General features: G+C 45.0%; 1 protein-coding gene across 1 annotated transcript; it reads left to right on the top strand.

Annotated features, from left to right (window-relative positions):
- Nucleotides 1-742: 742 nt before the first annotated feature.
- Nucleotides 743-23136, top strand: DDX25 (DEAD-box helicase 25; the record flags this gene model as incomplete). The annotated part of the gene is given in 14 exon segments (XM_083713588.1): nucleotides 743-952; nucleotides 954-1172; nucleotides 3872-3916; nucleotides 4890-4950; nucleotides 8807-8869; nucleotides 9270-9405; nucleotides 12006-12098; nucleotides 13443-13545; nucleotides 15703-15817; nucleotides 17791-17968; nucleotides 19755-19992; nucleotides 21141-21303; nucleotides 21384-21572; nucleotides 22847-23136. Coding segments are annotated over 14 exon segments (1875 nt in total). The 3' UTR covers nucleotides 22909-23136.
- Between the last annotated feature and the right edge of the window lie 1980 nt (nucleotides 23137-25116).

Below are 25116 nucleotides of genomic sequence, written 5' to 3' on the forward strand. Positions count from 1 at the left end.
GCCCAAAGTACCAAAACCTGGTTCAATGCCCATGGGATTACTGCGCTTGATTGGCCAGCAAACTCGCCTGACCTGAACCCCCTAGAGAATCTATGGGGCATTGCCAAGAGAGAGAGACATGAGACCGAGCAATGCAGAAGAGCTGGAGGCTGCTATTGAAGCTTCCTGGTCTTCCATAACACCTCAGCAGTGCCGCAGGCTGATAGCACCCATTGCATGCCACACTGAGGCAGTAATTGATGCAAAAGGGGCCCAAACCAAGTACTTGAGTACATATGCATGCTTCTACTTCTCAGAGGTCCAATACTTCTATATTTGCAATCCTTGTTTTGCTGATTTCATTTAATATTCTAATTTTCTGAGATTGTTAAGTTGGGGTTTCATCAGCTGTACTCCATAATCATCACAATTATAACAAATAAAGGCTTGACATATCTCACTATGCATGTCGTAAGTCTACCTCATATTAGTTCCACCTTTTAAACTGAATTACTGAAATAAATGAACTTTTCCACTATATTCAAGTTTCACCTGTATCTGGCTTTTAGAAGACATCCCTGTTTAGGGAAGTTTTTTGTTGTTGTTATCGCATTGTTAATATTCTGTTGGGAGCCGTTCAGAGTAGCTGGGGAAACGGGGTATAAATAAATTCCTTATTACTAATTATAAAAGCACAAAAAAAATACATCCCACTGAAGCTCCATGGGGCGGGGAGGGAACCTACACTCAAATAAGTGCGAATATGTCTTTAAAACGCGTCTCTAACCAGACTAGAGAGCCCCGCCTCGGAGCAGAGATCAAACGGACGCGTGGGCGTTCTAGAACGCCCACGGGCCCATCAAACGACCCCCTTCGAACGCCCGTTTCTTCTCCGCCTCCTCACTTTCCCTGTCTCCATGGCAACCCCGGCCCCGCCCCGCCGGGTATAAATATTTACCAGTTTCCCATCTCCCCCCGCCCCTTTCCCTGCCTTCGCGCGAGGCTCCCGCGTCTCAGGGCCTCGTGCTGCTGCTGCGGCGACGCCTCGCACGGCCGGCGCACTGAGATTGCCCGGCGGGCGGATGGACCAGTGGGCAGAACGGCGGCTGGGCGAGATGTGGCCGAGGCGGAGCAGCTTGGGGAAGGGGCAGGAAGCGAGTTCCCGCGGGGTCGCCGAATCTCTGCCTCAGAAAGTAAGGGAAGACGCCAGGGACTAGCGCCTTGAGTTCCTTTTCAGTTCTCTCTCTTAACAGCTTCGAGCCCTCGTTCTTCCCCCTCCGCCTTTTTTTGTGTGTTCTGCCCCGCAGTCCTTCCTTCCTCCTCTTCCTCCTCCTCTCTCACATATGCTTGCTGGAGATGGAAGCCAAAGCTGACCCCCAATTTTATATAGGGGGTGGTTTGCTGCAGAGAACGAAGAGGGCTCTCTGCACACGCTCGAAGGTCCCTTTTTAAAAATTATTTCCTCACCTGTTAAGGCTGTGCTTCCTGCTAGTTCCCACAAAGAGCTCTTGTTGCAGGGTCAGGCCAAAAGGGCCATCTCAATTTGCGGGTTTTTAGGGACAGGCTTGGCTGACCTGTGTCATTAGCTCCGGTCATTTGCACACATGTATTGTCTACACTGACTGGCAGCATGCTCCAGGGTTTCAGGCAGGGGACATTCCTAGCTTTACCTGCTCTACCACCGAATTATGGCCTTTTCTTCCAATTTGAAGTTGTTGGCATTATATATCAGATGTCGGGTTTTGGACACTGACCTGGAAGGGCATTTGTCCTAAAACGCAGGATATAACCCATATGTGTGTGTAAAAATAAGGTAAAGGACCCCTGGACCTTTAGCACCCAGCCCAGTATCACTTTTCCCTCCCTCCCCAATGCATCAACTCAGTTATGAGACCACTGAGCTAAGGAGATAAGTACCGGTAACTCTACAACCTTTAGAATACATCTGAAGGGAAGTTCTTTAATGTTTCATTAGGTTTTTATATGTGTTGAAAGCAGCCCAGAGTGGCTGGGGCAACCCAGCCAGGTGGGTGGGGTATAAATAATAAATATTATTATTTATAATAATCGGACATCTCTATTTTCATCGGGGAAATGTTGGAGGATATGCAACCAGAAACCCAATAGAAGTCAGTAATTCTGCTGCTGTTTGCTTCCTAGCTACTGCTTGTTGTCTCTGAAGACTTGACTTGGCTATGCTGATCAGTAGCTACTGACTAACCCAGGGGTAGGCAGCCTAGGGCCCGGGGGCCGGATGTGGCCCAGTTTCCTTCTCAATCCGGCCCGCAGATGGTCCGGGAAACAGCGTGTTTTTACATGAGTAGAATGTGTCCTTTTATTTAAATGCACCTCTGGATTATTTGTGGGGCATAGGAATTTAGTCCGGCCCCCCACATGGTTTGAGGGACAGTGGACCGGCCCACGGCTGAAAAAGGTTGCTGACCCCTGGACTAACCTATCATTTATTGCATTTATATAATACCTTTTCCTCCAAAGAGCTCAAGGTGATGTTTAGGGAAGCTTTTAATGTTTAATAGGTTATTGTATTTTAGTGTTCTGTTGGAAGCTGCCCAGAGTGGCTGGGAAAACCCAGCCAGATGGGTGGGGCATAAATAATAAATTATTATTATTATTATACATGGTTTTCCTATTTTATCCTTGCAAAACCTCAGTAAGGTAGGATATAGACCAAGAGACAGTGGCTGCCCCGAGGTCCCACAGTGAGCTTCATGACTGTGTGCTGATTCGAACCCCGGTCACCGCCAGCACTTTGACTGCTGCATCATACTGGCTCCATTAAACTTCCACCCCTTATTCTCCTAGTTTAGCCTTTATATAATGCTTGTTTTATCTGTTCTTCCACCCCACCCACCTTACTGTACTTCTCTTTAAAAGACGTATGTCCCACGAAGAGCCTCAAGGTCCATAAATAGCAACACCCTAGAGGTCCCAGGCCCTAAGGAAGTTAGATTAGCCTCAACCAGAGCCAGGGCCTTTTCAGCCCTGGCTCCGGCCTGGTGGAACGCTCTGCCTCATGAGACCAGAGCCCTGCAGGATCTGATTTCTTTCCGCAGGGCCTGTAAGACAGAGTTGTTCTGCCTGGCCTTTGGCTTGGAGCCAGTTTGATTCCCTCCCCCTCTTTATTTTATTTTTTCTCCTCCTCCGATGAGGCTACATTTTAATGTTTCAATATTTTAGTGTTGTATTTTAATGTTTTTAAGTTGTATTCATTCAACTTATTTTTATTATTGCTTGTTAGCCGCCCTGAGCCCGGCCTTGGCTGGGGAGGGCGGGGTATAAATAAAATATTATTATTATATTATTATGATTATTATAAAAGATTTGCCGCAGTTTTTTATTCACGTTATTTTATTTATATCCTGCCTTTTGGGGGGCAGTGATGGAAATTATTTGGCAGCACAAAATAATATATCAAATACAGTGATACCTTTGTTCTTGAACTTAATCTGTTCAGGGAGTCTGTTTGACTCCCAAAACGGTTTGAAAACCAAAGCGCGGCTTCCGCTTGGCTGCAGGAACTTCCTGCATTCAATCGGAAGCCGCGTTGGACGTTTGGCTTCCGAAAAAGGTTTGCAAACCAGGACACTCACTTCTGGGTTTGGGGTGTTCGGGAGCCGATTTGTTCGGGAGCCAACCGTTTGAGTCCCAAGCTACCACTGTACATTTATAAAACATCATAGCTAAGGCAAACAAACACATTTCAGACTTGCTTGTTACCCCCCCCCCTTGTTTCATTTGGGGGGCTTATTTCTTTTCTCTTCCCCCTCTCCCCACTCCTCTCTAATGCTTTAAATGGCACTGAAATGGTCTTTTAACATGTGATGAGTTTGCTGTAGTTTTTACTGTTTCTTTCGATCTTTTGCTTTGCGAGTCACCCAGAGAAGTCCTTACGGAGGCCCGTGGAGATCATCCCCAGGTAAGTGTACATTGCAGCCCCTCTGGCCCAGTCTTTTCTTTAGCTTGCCTCTAGTATCTCAGAATTATAGTGTTGGAAGGGACCCCAAGGGTGATCCACTATAATCCCTTGCAATGCAGAAATATGCAGGTGGCCCATATAGGAATCAAACCAGCGACCTTAACATTATCAGCACCACACTAACCAGCTGAGCGCTAACCATCAATTCCTTCCCACACCTTAATCTATAAACTTTTAGAAGTTTTAAACTGTTTGAGAAAGCTATTTTTAACTGTTTTTAGAGGCTTTAATTTTATTCTTTTTAATATTGACTAAATTTAAGGGACACAGGTGGTGCTGTGAGTTAAACCACAGAGCCTAGGACTTGCCAGTCAGAAGGTCGGTGGTTCAAATCCCGCAACGGGGTGAGCTCCCATTGCTTGGTCCCTGCTCCTGCTAACCTAGCAGTTTGAAAGCACGCCAGTGCAAGTAGATAAATAGGTACCGCTCTGGCGGGAATGTAAACGGCGTTTCCGTGCGCTGCTCTGGTTCGCCAGAAGCGGCTTAAGTCATGCTGGCCACATGACCCGGAAGCTGTACGCTGGCTCCCTCGGCCAATAAAGCGAGATGAGCAACGCAACCCCAGACTGGACCTAATGGTCAGGGGTCCCTTTACCTTTACTAAAATGTAAATTTAATTAATATTGTCTCTGCCGGCCCCACTCTGTTGCCCAAGACTTTTTATTTCTCACATTCCTCCTACACCTTTTTAACTTTTCCCTTGTTGCCTTCACCCCATTTCACTATTTCCCCTCACAAGTTCCCTTTGCAATACTCCAAATTATTTTTTAAAAAGCCATATGTTGTGACCTACCCTTAATTTTTCTTCCGTGTGCCTTGCCTGGGTGTGTCACAGGTTGGCTGTGCTAGACCAAAGAGTCTCAAAAAGCTTGTGATCTGTTTGGCTCATACTTGTAACCATTCCTTCTTCTAGTTGAATAGATCATTATCCTGTGGGAAAAATCTTGGGTGTTTTCCGCATCGTCCTGTTTCAGGTAAGGGGATCCTTGAGGGTGCTTTGCTTGTATGTTTAGCGCAACAGGTTTGTTTTCTGATCTTACCTGCCCTGAATCTTTGGCCACAAATTTAAGTACGATGCTCCTGGTAGCATCTCTTGAAACATATCACATTGGAGAAAATCAAATAGCCTACCATCACTCATAGTAAGAGAAAGCAAGGTATGTTTCATGAAACAGATTTTAAAACACATTGTCCAGAATGTTATACAGTGGTACCTCGGGTTAAGAACTTAATTCGTTCTGGAGGTCCGTTCTTAACCTGAAACTGTTCTTAACCTGAGGTACCACTTTAGCTAATGGGGCCTCCCGCTGCCGCCGCACGATTTCTGTTCTCATCCTGAAGCAAAGTTCTTAACCCAAGGTACCATTTCTGGGTTAGCGGAGTCTGTAACCTGAAGTGTCTGTAACCCGAGGTACCACTGTACCGTGGTATCTTGGGTTAAGTACTTAATTCGTTCTGGAGGTCCGTACGTAACCTGAAACTGTTCTTAACCTGAAGCACCACTTTAGCTAATGGGGCCTCCTGCTGCTGCCACGCCGCCAGAGCACGATTTCTGTTCTTATCCTGAAGCAAAGTTCTTAACCTGAAGCACTATTTCTGGGTTAGCGGAGTCTGTAACCTGAAGTGTATGTAACCCGAGGTACCACCACTGTATGTTTATTTTCTACGTTCCGCTTTTCAGACATTTGTCTCCCAGAGTAGATCACCTCAAAAAAGTGACATAGCTTGTCATCTGTTTTTTTAAAAAAATAGGACATGGCACACAAACGAAGGGAAGTTGAGGGCAAAGATTTTGGGATGTAATATAACCAGTCAAGTACCACACTTCCTGTTTGCCTAGAGTGGACACAGACAGGGGGATTTTGATCCAGCCAGTTGAACATCCTGTTGCACCTGGTCTGGAGCATTACCATTACCAGGAATATACAGCCATACCTCAGGTTACAGAAACTTCAGGTTGCGTTTTTTGGGGCTACGGACCCCCGAAACCCGGAAGTACCGAAACAGGTTACTTCCGGGTGTTGGCGGTCATGCATGCGCAGAAGCGTTACATCGCGCTTTGCGCAGAAGCGCTGAATCGCATCCCAAGCATCCATTGTACTCCACTCTGAACAAAGCCAGATTGGATTGCTTAGTAAAAAAATTCAAACAAATCTACCAACTAGCTTCCTGCTATATATTGGGGAATACACTCTGCTGCTGCTTCACAAGCGTGAGATAGGAAGGATACTATTAAATCAATATATCCTCTCCTAGTATCGACAGCATTCCCACAAAGGTAGATGATGGAGACAATTGTTTTCAAGTCCAGACCCAAGTGGTGAACCATAAGTAGGGATGGAGGAGGAGGAATTTGGTTTGGTTGGAATTTTAATGCAATTGTAGCTAATTTGCACTTCTCGAAGCAAATAACGTGAAGCAAAACACTGCTGCCCTTCAAAATGTGCACTTCTCCAGTTTACCAGATGCAGTTCTCCAAGAGAATGTGTGCAAAAATGTTTATATTAGGGGAGAGTGCATGAAATAAATAAATAAATAAATAAATAAATAAATAAATAAATAAATACAGAATCATAGAACTGAAAAGTTGGAAGGGACCCTGAGGGTCATCTAGACCAACCCCCTCAACTAAAGCATCCATCTCAGATGGCCACCCAACCTCTGCTTAAAAACCTCCAATGAAAATAGTGCAGTAGTGAAATAATGTGGTAGTGAAAATAATATAAAAATGCCTAACTAGAGAAAAATACACGAAAGGGCTTTTGAATTTTCATTAGGACTTTAAAAAATCGCAAGCTGATACACTAATGCTGAGAACTGGAAAAGAAATGAGAAAAGGAGAGGATCTGAAATTGATAGAGCCGTCCCTTACCTATAAGCAGGCATTTTGTGTCTCGTTCAGCCTAGCCTGACCTCCCCTTTGTGGTGATGGGGCTTGGGTAGCAGGTGGTGCCTCGAGTTCCTTTGACCAATAGGTAGGGCCAGATGGTCCTGTCCCCTTGCTTCTGCAGCCCTAGGGCAGTTGTTAGGTGGGGCAAAATGGTTCTTCATGGGAGGAAAGGAAGTTCCCTGCAGCTGCTCCTTCTCTGCCCAATAAATGGGACCAAAGGCAGAGGCTGCAGCATGCTTCACTTCAGCTCTGCGTCTCTGCCCGCAATGCAAAAGCATCCCCAAAGTTCTCTCTCTCTCTCTCTCTCTCTCTCTCTCTCTCACACACACACACAGTGCCTTTTCCCCTCAAAAAATAAAAAATGTTTAGGGGTACAGTGGTGCCTCGCAAGACGAAAAGAATCTGTTCCGCGATTCTCTTCGTCTAGCAGTTTTTTCGTCTTGCAAAGCAAGCCCATTGACGGATTAGCGGATTAGCGCTATTAGCTGTCTAGCGGCTTTTAGAGATCAGCTGTTAAGCGGCTTATCAGCGGAACAGCTGATAAGCGGCTTAGCGGCTTAGGAAAGGAGGGGAAAGCTAAAAAAACCAGCGGGAACTTGCAAGATTTTTTCGTCTTGCGAAGCAACCCCATAGAGAAATTCGTTTAGCGAAGTGCCTCCAAAACGGAAAACCCTTTCGTCTAGCGGGTTTTCAGTCTTGCGAGGCGTTCGTCTTGCGGGGCACCACTGTACTCTCATTTTGACTCAAGAAAAATAATTTTATAGTTCAAATTGGGGAGAAAATAAATACAGCAAATGGACAAAAGGCCGCCACCAGGGGTAGCCACAGAACTGACAATTCACTGTGCTAGAGAAGAAACTAATTTAAAAAGATGTTTTAGTTTCTTCTGTTAGATTTGCAAAATGTTTAGGGGTATGCGTCCCCCTGTGTCCCCACAGAAAAAAGTACTCTGTGTGTGTGTGTGTGTGTGTGTGTGTGTGTGTGTGTACACATACACACACACAGTGCTACCTCGGGTTACAGACACTTCAGGTTTCAAACTCCGCTAACCCAGAAATAGTATGTTGGGTTAAGAACTTTGCTTCGGGATGAGAACAGAAATCGTGTAGTGGTGGCAGCAGGAGGCCCCATTAGCTAAAGTGGTACCTCAGGTTAAGAACAGTTTGAGGTTAAGAACGGACCTCTGGAACAAATTAAGTTATTAACCCGAGGTATCATTGTAATTAAATTTTCTGTTTTACAAATTAGATTATTCATTTATACAACCTTAAAATATCCATGACTTCCCTTCTTCTTTTTCCATGGTTAATTTTACATAGCATAAATCCCTGCGTATTTTACATAAACTAAACCATTCACTATTCCATTATTATCAAAACTTATTTACACTGTTGAATTTATCTTAATGCTGCCAACGTTTTCAAGCGTGCACAATTCCCCTCCCCATATATTCAATAAATATTTTCCAATCTTCTTTCAACAAATGTTCTTCTTGTTCTCTTATTCTATATGTTAGGTCTGCAAGCTGCGCATATCACAAACGTTTAAATTGCCATTCTTCTTTAGTTTAAGTTCAACACATTTTTTTGAATGAATCTGGGGGCACTTTTCAAGTTCAGTAGGAATGATAGGATTTTGTATGATTTGTAAATTCAGGGACTGTCCCCGGGAAACGGGGACATCTAGTAACCTTACTTTAGTTGGGACCTTGCTCGTTTTCCATTTTGGGGCTAACCGAACACGGGCCGCCCCCAAAGTTCTGATACGATTCAGAGATGCCTTGCACGTTGTCTGATAAGGCAAACTCTTAGCCAGCTAGATAGCTGCACTTGTGACTTGGAATGTTTCTTCGCTATATTTTCTGCAAGGCGCTAGTTTGTGGTGCCTTTAATTAAAAACATGTAAGCCAGTTGTCTAACGTTCTGAAAACTTTTTTAAAGAGAGCAGCGAAGGGAAGAGCGATGCAGATACGAAAAAGTTGGAGGACGATGATTGCGACCGAGGTAAGATGACAGGCAGCTTCTAGCTGTCGCCCTTGTTAAAAATTGGGTAGTAACCCTGAGCTTCCGACTGCTTGCAGGGAGACACATGATTGGGTATTCCTCCGTACCAAAAATACCCCCAAACATCTCACTGCCTATAGAAATGTGTAAGGAAGAAGACTAAGCTAGAGGCTTTCTTCCTGACATGCTAGCTCTCTGTCTGCAGGGATTTTTGTGAATGGAGGGGCATTCAGTTGCATAAACCCTCTATGTCTCTCTTTAGTTTTTATTGTTTTCATATTAAATGTTGTCAGCTTTATGGGTTGCCTGTATTAATCAATAAACTATACAGTATACTAAATTTATACTGTGTAAATTTAGTAAATAAACAACTGATGCCTTTGTTCTTCACGCAACACAGTACCTGCAGCAGAAACTTCTCTCTTAAACAAGCTAATTAGAAAATCTTTAGTGGAGTCCTACCATCACGTAGAGGTTTTACAGCGTGATCCCAGCTCACCGCTGTTTTCCGTGAAAACCTTTGAGGAACTGCATTTGTGAGTATCTAGAATCAATTGACGTTTGCATTTTGTTCGTAAGTTTTGTTCACTCAGTGACTGCTCTTCTCCGGGCTGTGGGTCTACTCAAAATGGATAATAATATATCAAAAACTGAATCAGCCCAGAAAGTGCTCATCCACCCTGTGGTCTGATGCTCATTATGGGTTTTGCATTTCCCAGAGTTCAGGTTCAGATCCTGCATTTCGCAAAAGCTCGTTTGGTTTACGAACCTAATGTGCTGCATTTCAGTATGAGTCCATTGTCTTCTATTCCTATTGACTTTGCTCTTGGTTTCAGAGCGCCATTTGCTTCCATAGCACTTCTTATCCTTCCTTAGAGCTATGTTGACTTTTTCAGGATTGTAGCCTTGGTGAAATATTTAGATGTGCTCTGGTCTGAGGCACAAGTCGTAGATTGTGGTTTGAGGACCCGACCCCCGCTTGGAGGAATAAAGACACGTGGACACAGTGTATAATGTTAATGGGCAAGAAAAGGCCACAACTTTATTGATTACAGCAAGTGAGAAGGTATTGGCTTAGGCATTGGACCACAGAAGATTGACTCCACCCACTCAGTGAGGGGTGAGTCTGAAGAGGGGTTACCCACCAGTAGGGGGAGCCTGTTGATGCTAATACAACTATAAGCTCTCCCCTGATGTCACCGGGGGTCGTGCCACGGCCCCCCGCCACACAGGCATCGGACAGGATCCACGACCGCCGGATTCCTTTAACGGAATACCCAAATTCGAAGGGGTAGGCGATGGCCACACCTTGCCCTTCCACACACCAACAACACATTCCAATGCCTAACCACCAAATACCAAGAAAGTTATGACGATTGCTACGAGGTAGGCGAAAAAACCGAAAAGGCCGGTACCAATTTGCCAGTTGGAAAAAATTCCTACCAGGCCCCCTGGGCAACCTGGGTGACCAACCAGAGGTCCATAGCAAGGTCAAGAAAAAAGCTAAGTCCTAAGCCCTAAGGGAGTGGTGGGTGGGTGACTCGCGGTGAAAAGGTGAAGAAATGGGCGGAATGGCTGGCGCGGCTGCATCTTGAGCAGCAAACCACACCCCCACCAAGCCGCCTGATTGGGTGCTTAACCGGGGGCGTGGCGCGCCAGCCATGTGAGTGGGGCAGGGGGCATAACGACCCCGGCGTGACATGGGAATCGGGTCCAGCCCACAACACCTCCCCTCCAGAAGGAGGAGAGGCCCTGTAAAAACACAACAGAGTAGCTGGGGCTGACGCCTTTCAAACCAGTAATTTCACAGGAAGCTGCCTTATACTGAATCTGATCACCTTACACTAGTCCATGTGGTTCAGTAATGTCTACACTGACTGGTAGCAGCTCTCCCGGGTTTCAGGTAGAAGTCTCTCCCCTGCCTGCAGAAGCTAGGGATCTGCTTGCATGTGCTGTACCACTGAGCTACAGAAAATACATTATTGAAGAATATATTCTGATAACCAATGCTTATGTTAGACAAGGGAAAGTTTGAGAATGGTGGGTCTGAAAATTACACTCCTAATACTTAAGAAATGTTGGGATAGACCCGCAATATGCTGTTCTATGGGCCTCTCTTGCTGTTATTAATAAGCCACTTTTTGCACTAGCTGATTCCTACTTTTTGCATCTAGTTGAAGGGGTTGATGGGAATGCAACATCTTTGTAGCAGCCTGTTATTTCTGGTTTTCAGGGCTTTTCATTTTGCTACCGCCCAAATCTATTGGTTCGAGACCAAATCGTATTGTTTATCTTGACGTCATTTTGTGTGAAAGTGAGCCTAGCGATTTGCAACGTGTTCCGCCATCTATCCACATTTCTCAGTTATGGCAGCTCTTGATTCTCTAAAATCATGACAGCAGTACATGGAGGTCAGGGGATCTTATTTACCAGACTGCTAGCATCCTCCAGTTTCACTCAGAAGTAACTGAGCTGCTTACGTGTAAAACTGTTAACTTTTATTTGTGGGAATGTTCTGGGGTGCAGGAGAGGATATATTGACTAATTATATCCTTATCCAACTTGTGCTAACAAGTTCCCAAAATATCAGCAGAGTTTATACACATTCCCCTTTAAGTACGCAACGGTAACGTGTGCACAGGTTCGCTAGAACCTCTATAATAATTACTCTGGTAATTTCCCCTTTGTTCCCTCTTAAAATCCAAGACACGACACAGTCTTTATAAAAGTATAAAAGAGTTTACTCACGTTCTGTTCACAATATGATCCCAGAAGGTAGGCAGGCTTTAAAAGGTTACATACACTTAGAAATCTATCTTGTAGCAAGATAGCCCTTATCTCCTCTCTTGGCTGGGAGCCAAGAGAGCATCCTTAGATGTTTCCTCATGGAAGGAAGATGGCAGAGAGAGGCAAGAGGCAAGAGAGAGAAAGATGGCTGCCTGCCCTGTGCTTTTATCATTTACCTGCACAGGTGAGGCCACACCCACCTCTGGTCACATGCGGAGGAAGTCCGTCCCCAGGAAGTTCACCTGCTTGCTGGACAGACATCCCTCCCCATGTTCTAACATGTACACTCTAGGAATGTTGTCATTGACTGCTCCTGTGTTTACATCCCACATTATTCTCATTTTAACAGGAAGGATGAACTCTTGCAAGGCATCTATGCCATGGGCTTTAACAGACCTTCCAAGATCCAAGAAACGGCACTTCCAATGATGTTAGCTGACCCGTGAGTTGGTTTCAAACAAATTGAAAGATATTCTTTGTGTTGCAGCCAGCATGGGGCACACCTGTGCCGATTAACCAGCGAACTGTTGATCTAATTCATGTTAGATTTCTTGTAGATGCTGGAGTTTCATCTACATAGAATGGGTAACATAACTTCTGTCCCCAACTGACACACAGGTTTAGGGAAGGGATATTTTCCCTCTGATTACTATTCTGTTGCCTAATAGTTTTTGCATCCCGTTATCAAGTGAAAATCCAGATAAAGATATATTTTCAGTCTGGTTATCAACCACCTTTGAAATCAGATTTTTTCGTTCTGGTTGATCTGTGCTTTAGAAGGTTGTCACTCACTGTTTTCTGTTCTTTTCAACCTCCTTATTCCCAGTTCATGTGCTTAAAAGACTCATTCTCCCAATGAAATTGAAGTATAAAATATTATTAACACTCTGAAAAGCAAATACCAAAAGTTTGCTAAACCATACTTTTATGTAAAACATTCTTCCCACTATGCCTTTTGTGTGCCTCTCAAGTATCCTTGTTGTATCTGAAGAAGTGTGCATGCACACGAAAGCTCATACCAATATCAAAAGGTCGGCGGTTTGAATCAAAAGGCCGATCAGAAGGTCGGCCGTTCGAATCCCCACAATGGGGTGAGCTCCCGTCGCTCGGTCACTGCTCCTGCCAACCTAGCAGTTCGAAAGCATATCAAAGTGCAAGTAGATAAATAGGTACCACTCCGGCGGGAAGGTAAACGCCGTTTCCGTGCACTGCTCTGGTTCGCCAGAAGCGGCTTAGTCATGCTGGCCACATGACCCGGAAGCTGTATGCCGGCTCCCTCAGCCAATAAAGCAAGATGAGCACCGCAACCCCAGAATCGGCCACGACTGGACCTAATGGTCAGGGGTCCCTATACCTTAACTTTAAGGTGCTACTGGAAGGATTTTTTTAATTTTGTTTTGACTACGGCAGAACAACATGGCTGGCTATCTGTAACTTGTTTCAGTTACACATACCCTATTACTATTTCGTTGAAACAGGAACACTCCTTAGGACTCCCGGCTTATTAACTCTGTAGCCCAAAAGCTGGGATCCCCTCCAAACCTGTGCCAAAGTTTCGCAGCCGTTTTGCATCAAAAATGCCACATTTTGCTGTGCCCCCCAAACTGAGTAATTGATACATCAACTTGGGGCTCGAAGTTAACGCCCAAAATTCCAACAGTGAGTCACTTCAAACTGGTGCCAAAGTTTGGTGATAGTTTTGCAGCACTCCACAAACTTGAGAAGCCCAGACCATTGGATTATTGTTGTCTGTCTGCATTAATCCCAGCTTGATTCTCTGTTTCAGACCCCAAAATCTTATCGCACAAAGTCAGTCGGGGACAGGCAAAACAGCTGCTTTTGTTCTGGCTATGCTGAGCAGAGTGAACCCACAGGACAGATTTCCACAGGTAAAATAAACTCCGCGATACAGCCTCTGGCTGCAGAGTCATCCTCAGTTCACTAACGCCAACAAGAAATTGAAATCTTTGCTATTAAGCTGAGTAAGGGCTGCTTCCCTGGGGTTGGTGCCTTTTCTGTCTGGTCCACTGCTTCTGTAGAACGGCCGCTTTCAATGCTGGGAGTTTCCTAAAAATCTGGAAGCTGGCTGGCGGAAGCAAACTGCCGTAAAATTGACACACAGACTAATCTTGCAGAAGTGGAGTTAAGCCTCAACATGGTAACAAAGTAATGTTGGCACCAGGGTGGATTTTATGTAAATCAAATTGATCTAAATCACGATTTAAATCACTAGTCAGTAAGACTTGATTTAAATTACTGGTCAGTAAGACTTGATTTAAATCACTTTTTTTTTTACAGAAAGACTCATTCTTCCTGGTATAATCTTAATATTTACAACCAGGTTTCATTTTTGGAATAATAACTTTTCAGAGTAGTTATTACAGTTATATCAAATATTACTGATTTGGTTATACTATTAGAAATACAGTGGTAGATAATTATGAAATTATTGTGAGGTTTAATAAGTTAACTGTTTATATTTGGGCAACTTTATTGGAAGGAGGAAAAATAGTCATTTCCTTAATAACAATTTCAACAATTTATTTAACTAAAACAATAACAATAACATTATAGCATATGTATCCATTTTATTTTAAAAATCCGATTTAAATAAAAAATAATCCATTTTTTTAAATTATTTTTTTAAAAAACCATTGATTTTTATCCACCCGGGTTGGCACAATCATCAAGCAACCATCCCACTGTGATCATCCGTGCTCGTACCTGTGACATACTGCACAGGGAAGGGACATTTAACCAGGTTTTTTAAAAAATAAATAAATCCCATGATTCATTTGCTTAAAATCACTTTTAACATTTGTGCTGATGCACTTAAAAACCCCCCAAAAACCCAGTGCCATTGTGTGATTACTTCAGCGTTCAGAAGTGCAAGACAAAAACTAACACGTTGATAAACTTGCACTGAACGGAACTTCTGTTTGCTCTAAAACACGTTTTCATGTGGGTGCTAAATTGAGCAGATATTTCCATTTTAAAAAACAGGCAGAGAAGCCCAAACCCAAAGATAGATTAAAAAGAATATGCTAAAATGAAACCAGCCATAAAGTGTTACGGTGGAGGTTTGTGAAGGTAAAGGAGCATGGTCAAAACTGTAGCTTATTTAAAAAGACAGAAGACTAGTACTGAGGCGATCAACATCCAGTGGCGATTGCACTTATTCTCCCTTCCTTTTAAAATAAAAACAAAGTTTTCTGCAGTTTGAGAAAATATAGGAGGAGCTTAAGGGAAACAGGAGATCAGTGCTTTCAGGACTGTGTTGTGTAGATGCCCCATATAAAGTAAATGAACACATTGTATCTACTCCACATCTTTTCAGTGCCAGATAAAGGCTTCTCTTTCTCCGCAGGCTGTAAGGTGATGTTGTTAGGTAGCTAGTGTGCTGCCAAAACCTTCCTGTGGCTGTTACGGGTGGCGTTTGGTTCTGTTTTTATGCTGCAATGTATTCACATTTATGTTTTAAATATTCTGCAAGTCTGCTGGAGACTCTTTAGTGAACAAGCGAAGAAGACATCTAATAAATAATAGTAACAGCCTAATGCTAAAGTGAAAAGGAAAGGGACGCGTGGGTGGCGCTGTGGGTTAAACCACAGAGCCTAGGACTTGCCGATCAGAAGGTCGGCGGTTTGAATCCCCGCAATGGGGTGAGCTCCTGTTGCTCGGTCCCTGCTCTTGCCAACCTAGCAGTTCGAAAGCACGTCAAAGTGCAAGTAGATAAATAGGTACCGCTCCGGTGGGAAGGTAAACGGTGTTTCCGTGCGCTGCTCTGGTTCTCCAGGAGCTGCTTAGCCATGCTGGCCACATGACCCGGAAGCTGTACGCTGGCTGCCTTGGCCAATAAAGCGAGATGAGCGCCGCAACCCCAGAGTCGGCCATGACTGGACCTAATGGTCAGGGGTCCCTTTACCTTTAAAGTGAAAAGGAAACATGGCCTGTATGTCATATTGGGAAAGCACTGCACCATTTCTGAAGGCTAAACTGACCTCCATCTTTCTGTTTCCTTCTCCCTCTGTTGCCTCCTCCCAAAGTGTCTCTGCTTGTCTCCCACCTTCGAACTGGCATTGCAGACGGGGCGAGTGATTGAGAAGATGGGAAAGTTTTGCGTCAACATAAAGGTTGCGTTTGCCATTCGAGGGAATAGACGTAAGGGCCTCTCTTGTTGCGTTTTTTTCTGCCTACGTTTGTCTTGCTGCCTAACGCTTTTGTCAGAAGTACTTTTGTTACAAAATCCAGATGTTACAGAGCACCACCCACCCACCCCGAAAGCTGTTGGTGCCGTGAAATGCATACTAAATACTGCATGCCTTTCGTAGATTAGATTTGGCGGCAGCTTCCATCTTTGGTAGCAGTCCTTTGTCATTAGGTGAATGAAATATACTCGGAGTCGAGTGTGGATTTCATGCTCTTTATTCAGCTCATAGTAGCGAGGAATAGAAGTTTCCCCAAACTGTCTGCTTTATATACATTATTTACACAATGGGCCCCACATGATTGGCTAATTCCGGGATTCTCCTGTAGGCCAATCAGGTTGCAGATTCACTTCCACCTGGAGCTGGATTGGGTGGCTCCTGCGGACCAATCAGACTGCTGCATTCTGGATCCTATTGTTCTAGGACCAATCTGACTGCTGCATTCTGGATCCTATTGTTCTAGGACCAATCAGACTTCTGCATTCTGAATCCTATTGTTCTAGGACCAATCAGACTGCTGTATTTTGGATCCTATTCAACTCAGTACATAACAGTGAACTAAGTATCCACCTTTTAAATTTGCTTCCTCCGTTAAAAAAAAAAAAGATTTCTAACTTACCAAGATGTTTATGCCATGAAATAACTCCCCGCCCCCCAACCACCACTCTAGAAATGAATGTAAACCAGGGTAGCCATTGTTGTTGCCTGCAGGTATTGTTTGGGCTGTAGCACCCATCAGCCTCTTGGATCGCAGCCATTGCAGCAGATGATGGGAGTTGAAGCCCCAACAATTTTTGGTTTGCATCATGCTGGTTATGCCTTGTCTTGGCTGCTGTGTCCGGACTCAACGGCGTGCTTCCCTCTTGCCCCTCCCTAAATTTTTAAACCTGGTTTCTTTGCTTCTATGGCGATGTTTTCCTGGAAGAGTGTGTTCCATCTGGACAAGTTAACAGGGCATATGTTTACAGCTTGCATGCACTGCTTAAGTGGGACGAGGGTGGCTCTGTGGTCTAAACCACTGAGCCTCTTGGGCTTGCCAATCGGAAGGTCGGCGGTTCAAATTCCCACGATGGGGTGAGCTCCCATTGCTCTGTCCCAGCTCCTGCCAACCTAGCAGTTCGAAAGCACGCCAGTGCAAGCAGATAAATAGGTACCACTGCGGCAGGAAGGTAAACAGCGTTTCCGTACGCTCCGTCGCGGTGTTCCGTTGTGCCAGAAGCGGTTTAGTCATGCTGGCCACATGACCCGGAAAGCTGTCTGTGGACAAACACTAGCTCCCTCAGCCTGAAAACAAGATGAGCACCGCAACCCTATAGTCGCCTTTGGCTGGACTTAACCGTCCAGGGCTCCTTTACCTTTTACTGCTTAAGTAAAGTGGAGGAAGAACTGCAAGGGATATACCTCCATGTTACTTCTCGGCACTTGGTTTTCTGCAAAATGATGGAGATCCTTTAAGCCAGGAATGGGCAGGGGGGACACCTGTAGCCTTCCAGATCTTGTCGGACTCCAACTCCCATCAGCCCCAGCTAGCATCCAGGAGGACAGTACTAGCAGTTGGACAGCCCTGTCTCTGATTTAAGCCTCAGGCCAAGCTTGTGCAATTGCAGTAAGCATCTCAACATCAGTTTCATATATTTAGCCCTGGCTCTCGTGCTTATCTCGAGGAGCTGGGAGTGCGTTTTGCATCCTTGCACCAGACACAACGTCCACACACACTGTTTACCTGTGCACTTGTTCCCCCCCCCCCCAATTGCATGTGGTTAACAAGCTGCAGGTTTGGGGAGCCAAGGCTAGCACCGTGATAACAAGAAGGGTGGAAACAGCAGCTCTTATTCTCCAAAAATTAATTGCAATAACCCAAAATCTTTTTAGTTTAGCAAATGTGCACTGGCTGACGTAGCAAAAGTAACTCAATCTCTCTCCCAGTTCCAAGAGGGACTGTAGTGGAAGAACAGATAGTAATTGGAACCCCAGGCACCCTGCTAGATTGGTGTTTCAAGCTAAACCTTTTGAATCCGAAGAAGATCAGAGTATGTGTGCTGGATGAAGCAGATGTCATGATCGACAAACAGAATTACTCAGACCAGAGTGTCCGAATTCAGAGGTAAACGTGTGTGTGTTTGTTTTTTGGTAAGACAGATCTTGGAGTAGTAACTTAATTCTTGCTGAAATTCCTGCATGTAGAACTTTTCTAGACATGCTCATCCCTGTTGGAGCATCTGGGAAGGTTTTTAACCACTTAATTTGTATTGATAGAACTTGCTTTTCCACTAATTTATTACTACTTTGGAGAAGGCATGCCCTATTGAATACTTGTCTGTGCTGAAAGCGGCTTCAGATGTAGACCTAAGGGCTTTTGTACGGTCATATTGCTGCCATGTAGAAACAATAGCATTCTTGCCTTCTTGTATGTGCGGAAGATTATTATTAACAGCCTAAGTTCCCCGCGTGGGTTACAACAATTTAAAAATACAATATTAAAAACAGTTTAAAACCAATGACCGTCACAAGAATAGGATGGGACCTAAAAATATTTACCTCAGGTGTCAAAAAGGCCAGGGTAAAGAGGTGCTTCTTCAGTATACGATGGAAGCGGTACAATGCCACTATTGCACAAATCAGTCTCATTATTTGACCCTCATGTCCCTACACTGGCTTCTTGTCTGCTCAACACAAGCTCCTTGTCCCTGACTTGAGAGCCTCACAAGGCTCCCTGACTCCCTTTCTGCTTTTATATCCTGATAATGTTCCTGAATGCTTCCTCTGCTTATCCAACTCCTCTCTCAAAGCCTTTGCCCTTTCTCAAGCATTCTGGTGTCCCTCCTTTCCTGCCCCTAGTGTCCTAGGATGCCTCTACAAGGCCAACACACTCTCTGTTTTCCCTATCCCTGTCCTCCCGTAACAAACCCTAAGCATTTGCAACTGATACAATCACCTCTGCCCTTCCTCTGTTCTTCCCCCGTGCTGTAAGCTCCTGGGCAGAGAGTTTTCCCCTTGTGTTCTGCAAAGCGCCATGTACCTGGACATTTAAGAAGATGATTTGGCTTTTATGATTGGTTTGTTACCAAGTTGGAAGACACATAGGTAGGCAGTCTTTTTCCAAGTTCATGGAAGTGCCTGAGAGATGTTTGATCAAGACCTAATTAATTGTAAATACTTCTGTCTAGGAACGGAGTCTGTGGAATATGGTGTCAGGGGAGAAATTTGAGGGAGTCAGACGGGCAAAGACAACCTCCTAGCCTGCTCCCTTCCCCTCCTCCCAAGTCCCAAGAAATTAATATCATGGCCCTCTTAGAAGAAACATCTTTCAGTGGGGCTGGTGCTTTGGTTTTGTGTTTATGTGGATCTGGCCTGTATCTTACATGTGTTATATATATAGAAATAGCTGATTTGAATTCTCTAGTTGAAAACTGAGAGGTAAACCTACTTATTAGGAATGAGTAGAAATACACTGCAAAGTCTCCCTTCTTACCTGGTAACAAATGAGAATGAAGAGGGTTAGATGCTGCCTTCTACCAGTTGGTCATGAAGCTCAGCTGACTAAGCTATGGGCCTCAAGGCTTTTAGGTAGGAGTCTTTCCCAACCCTTCCTGAAAATTGAACCTCGTATCTTCTGCATGCAAAGCACAGGCTGCATCGCTAGGCCGCAGCTGCTCCCCAGTGAGTTCAGTTCTAGCAGGTAGGCAATCTTTGGCCTGCCTGATGTTTGCCAAACTCCCATCATCCCTGCCCATTGGCTGTGCATGCTGGGGCTGATGGGAGCTGTAGTTTGGCAACACCTGGAGTGCCCCAGGTCCCCCAAACCTGATTTATAAAGCGACAAAAGATTCGTGGCCATGATTTCTCTTGAGAATGAAATGCTGGCTGCTTTTTGTTTTTCTTCCTTCCAGAGCTTTAGACCCCGGTTGTCAGATGCTTCTCTTTTCCGCCACCTTTGAAGACCCTGTGCTGCTCTTTGCCCAGCGCATCGTCCCCGAACCCAACGTTATTAAGCTCCGCCGAGAGGAGCTGACCCTGAACAATATCAGGCAGTACTATTTTGAGTGTGAGAACAAGGAGGACAAATACAAAGCACTGTGCAATATCTATGGCAGCATCACAGTCGGCCAAGCGATAATCTTTTGTCAGGTAAGGCGCCCTTGCAACATCGAGGTAACCTGGGGCCCCAGAAAACGTCCGGAGAATATATTTGGGGTGAGGAGGAATGATGGGCCCATGGGCTTGGGATGAAGATTTCTGACTTCCAACCCAGTCTTGCTAGTCAGATACAGTCTTACTAGTCAGTTACAGGTGGTGACCATTTTGCGCAGGGGTTCATTCCTGGACCCTGCGCCCATTGACACAGCACACGTCAGTCAGTCCCGCCCCACCCTCTTGCAGGTCCAAAAGGACCCGTGGGTTGGCAGCCACGCTTCAATTGGACTAGTGCAAAACGGTCGCCACCTGTACTTTGGGGGGTTCAGAGTGGGAGGGTAAATGACTCAGGACTGCAATGAGTCAAGAACCGCCTCTTTCCATATGAACCTACCTGGACCCTGAGATCATCTTCTGAGGCCCTCCTTCGTGTACCGCCACCTCGAGAGGGCCAGAGGGTACAACACGAGAACGGGCCTTCTCTGCAGTGGCTCCTTGTCTGTGGAATGCTCTCCCCAGAAAAATTCTCCTGGTGCCTTCATTATACACCTGTAGGCGCCAGGCAAAAACGTTCCTTTTTAACCAGGCCTTTGGTTGATCTGATTTACATCCTATGCCCTTTTAAAATGTGTTTTTTTTGTGGGGGACTATTGGGGTTTTTTTATTATGTATTTTGTGGTTTTATATCTTGATTTTATTCTGTGAACCGCCCTGAGACCCCCGCGTATAGAACGGTATATAAATTCAATTAATAATAATACAGTGGTATCTTGGTTTAAGAACAGCTTAGTTTATGAACAACTTGGATTAGGAACGCTGCAAACCCGGAAGTAGGCGTTTTGGTTTGTGAACTTTGCCTTGGAAGCAGAGCATGTTTCGCTTCCTGTTGAGTGTGTTCCATTTGTAAATTGAGTCCCCCGCTGCTATGGGAAAGCATGCCTTGGTTTAAGAACGCTTTGATTTAAGAACGGACTTCTGGAATGGATTAACTTCATAAACCAAGGTACCACTGTAATAATAAATATAAATGGTTCAAGGCTAAATTCCAAAAAGCTGGACCTACCAGAACAGAAATGTCGGTGTCATTGCAGGGAAGGCCATGACCTTGTATGTCTCTTGTTTTTCCTTTGTTCCTTTGGCAGACGCGTAAAAATGCCAAATGGCTTCACTGGGCTCTGTCGAATGATGGGCACCAAGTATCCCTGTTGAGTGGGGAGCTCTCTGTCGAAGAGCGTGCAGACGTGATCCAGAAGTTTCGCGATGGGAAAGATAAAGTCCTCATCACAACCAACGTCTGCGCCAGAGGTAATGACTTGGACGAGCAAAAGCAAGGTGGATACTTGCTCCTTCAGCAGGAAGTGACCTTGTTTTGTGTCGCCTCGTAGGCATCGACGTGAAGCAGGTCACGATCGTTGTCAACTTTAGCCTGCCTACAATGACGTCCTGGCTGCCTGACTACGAGACCTACCTGCACCGTATAGGCCGAGCAGGGCGCTTTGGAAAGAAGGGTCTGGCCTTCAATATGGTCGAAAGGCATAATCTACCGCTTGTCTATGCAATTCAAGACCACTTCAGTGAGCATGATATTTTCATGTGACTTAATAGTGCAGAAAGTTAGACATTGGGTTAGGGTAATCAGGGTTTGACTCTCTGCTCAGAAACATGCTCACTGGCTTTTAGCCTCTGAATTAGCTATAATTGGGAATTAAAAAGGTTGCACAGCAGTGGAAAAGAGAGAGAGAGAGAGAGAGAGGCTGAATTATAGTTGGGCATTTTTCCTGCCAGAAATGACTTGGTCTATTGCCTAGACAAATAACAGCATTTTAAAATAATTAAACTTTCAACATAGCAACAGAACTACATTTTTAACCATTTGATACATATCCGAATTAAGAAGACCAAATTCTTTATTGCATGCATCACATGCCTTTTCTTCAGGATGGTTAAGGTAGTTATTTGTTTTTATTTAGTCAAAAGCATTTATAAACTGCCTAATAATTTTTTTAAAAATAAAACCTTCAGCAGTGTACTATATAAAAATAATTCAGTATCATTGAACAAAAATACAGCCTGGAATCAGTAACAGGGTACCATAAATGGCTGTCCCCTTTTTGCACACAACAACCTTGCGAGAGGCAGGTAAAACCACGAGATGGTGTCTGGCCTGCTTTGCTTTGGTTAGGAGGCAGGCTCACGTTGCTTCCCAGTGAGCTTCATAGCTGCTTGGGAGCCAGTGTGGTGTAGTGGTTAAGAGTGATGGACTCGTAATCTGGGGAACCGGGTTCGATTCCCCGTTCCTCCACATGCAGCTGCTGGGTGACCTTGGGCCAGTCACACTTCTCTGAAGTCTCTCCGCCCCACTCACCTCACAGATTGTTTGTTGTGGGGGAGGAAGGGAAAGGAGAATGTTAGCCGCTTTGAGACTCCTTTGGGTAGTGATAAAGCGGGATATCAAATCCAAACTCTTCTTCTTCTTCTTCTTCTTCTTCTTCTTCTTCTTCTTCTTCTTCTTCTTCTTCTTCTTCTTCTTCTTCTTCTTCCTGGTCCAACACCCTAACCTAATGAGTCCTCAAGCTGGCTAATTTCATGGGTTGAGAACATTAGGAGAAAATTCTACAGAGTTGCCCTTTTCTTTCCATGCCCGATATTTTCTCAGACAAAGAAATTTAGAAATGTTGTCCTAGCCATATCACAAGCATCTGTTGATCTCTCCGTCCACCGTGTGGAATTCTTGTGAGTCAGAGAGGAGAGCAGGCCCAGAATCCTTGTGACCAGTGGCTTGTGAAGGGTTGAGTTCTTCTTTCTGCATTGGGATCCTCCTCCTAGCAAAGATGTCTTTCCTTTTCAGAGACTACCATCAAGTGCCTCGATCCAGAGGATATGGAAGCACTGGAAAAAATAGACGACTGAATTCTTCTACGGCTTGAAGGGGAAATGGTGGCTTTCCGGAATACGGCTGGGCTCAATCTCCCAATTTTCCCTAGCCTGCATGGCCAGGAGCAAGGGATGGTGGGAGTTGGAGTCGAGCACGTTTGGAGGCCTCAGCTTACCCATCCTAGAGAGTTCTGTAATGTTAAACCATTTTTCAGACGATGCTGATATTTGGTCAGAATAATAATAATTAAAAAACAAAACTCATTACTTGCCCTTGGTTTTCTTTCGCTTGCGCCAACTATTAAGACACACCAGATGTCTTGTGTGTTTGGAAGAGCTATCCCTGAGTGCCTTTAACACTGCCTCCAGGCCACGTATGTGCCCTTTGACGCTGTTATAGATATGAACTGCTGTGATTTGTGATCTCCCTTGAGAGAAATGGGCTCTCACTTAGGGATACAGCCTGCACGTGATATAATTCCACCCCCTAGTTCAGTCTGTAGCTCTCATAATGCCAAGTGCTCAGATCTTTGCGTATAATAAAATGGACTCCTTGAGTGCTTCCCAATATGCAATATTAATTTGGGTCACCAGAGGTAAATTTAAAGATTAATGAAGTGAATAAAGGTAAAGGTACCCCTGCCCATACGGGCCAGTCTTGCCAGACTCTAGGGTTGTGCGCTCATCTCACTCTAGGCCGGGAGCCAGCGCTGTCCGCAGACACTTCCGGGTCACGTGGCCAGCGTGACAAGCTGCATCTGGCGAGCCAGCGCAGCACACGGAACGCTGTTTACCTTCCCGCTGGTAAGCGGTCCCTATTTATCTACTTGCACCCGGGGGTGCTTTCGAACTGCTAGTTGGCAGGCGCTGGGGCCAAACGATGGGAGCGCACCCCGCCGCGGGGATTCGAACCACCGACCATGCAATCAGCAAGTCCTAGGCGCTGAGGTTTTACCCACAGCGCCACTCGCATCCCTATGAAGTGAATAGACTTCCATATTTCAGTAAAAGCGGAATGAGCAAGTTTATTATTACTGGTGATTAAGCTACCAGCCTCTAGATGTCAGTGGCTCCTTTCACTTAATTTTGTGCCCTAGGCAAATCAGTTTTGACTTCAGAAATGTGTGATGTATGGAAGGAAGAAATTAAAGAGGGAGGGAGGGAGGGAGGGAGGGAGGGAGGAAGAAGTGACTCCTATCCCAGGCCCCCTAAAATATGCAATTTGACAAGGGTTTCAGCTTGTTTCAGTGATCAGTTGCCACCATAGTTTGGGAGCCTGGGGCAGGAATGTGTCAATTCTTAGAGCTTTTCATATTGGGAACTAAATCCACAAAAGCAAAAAAGGGAATAAATTGGATCATGGGGCATAATTGAAGAAAGCAGCCCTCAGAATGGTTCTTTGGCCAGAGACTTCATTCACTCAGCAAGGTGGGACTTGCTCTTGAGTCGGCCTGTATGAAGATTAGGCAGGCAGGTTCATCCCAGCCGGCTGAAGACATTTTGCTGAATATGGTAGACAAGATGCTCCTTTCCTAATATGGCAGCCTAATTGCACCAGCTGTTGAATCTTCAGTGCTGGGGACAGAATAGCATCTTCCATGGCAACAGAGGACAGCTGGCTAGTGCTGGGGAGGCCCATGGCTTGTACGAATCTCTTGACCATCCTTCATGCTCACTGCCTCCGGAGTCTGCCTCACCTTTATTCTAATACAGGGGTCAGCAAACTTTCAGCAGGGGGCTGGTCCACTGTCTCTCAGACCTTGTGGAGGTCCGGACTATATTTTGAAAGGAAAAAAAAGAATGAATTCCTATGCCAAACAAATAACCCAGAGATGCATTTTAAATAAAAGGACACATTCTGCTCATGCAAAAACGCCAGGCAGGCCCCACAAATCACCCAGAGGTGCATTTTAAATAAAATTCTACTCATGTAAAAACACGCTGATTCATGGACCATCTGCGGGCCTGATTTAGAAGGCGATTGGGCTGGATCCGGGCCTTAGTTTGCCTAAAGGTAAAGGGACCCCTGACCATTAGGTCCAGTCATGACCGACTCTGGGGTTGCGGTGCTCATCTCACTTTATTGGCTGAGGGAGCCGGTGTACAGCTTCCGGGTCATGTGGCCAGCAGGACTAAGCCGCTTCTGGCAAACCAGAAGCAATGTGAGACTTAATAAAAAAGATTTGACATGGTTCTAGAAAAGAAAAGAAAAAAAGAGCGACAAGACATGCAAACTTGCAATTC

The sequence above is a fragment of the Podarcis gaigeae genome (genome assembly GCF_964106915.1).
Source record: "Podarcis gaigeae genome assembly, chromosome: 15".
NCBI classification, from domain to species: Eukaryota; Metazoa; Chordata; class Lepidosauria; order Squamata; family Lacertidae; genus Podarcis; species Podarcis gaigeae.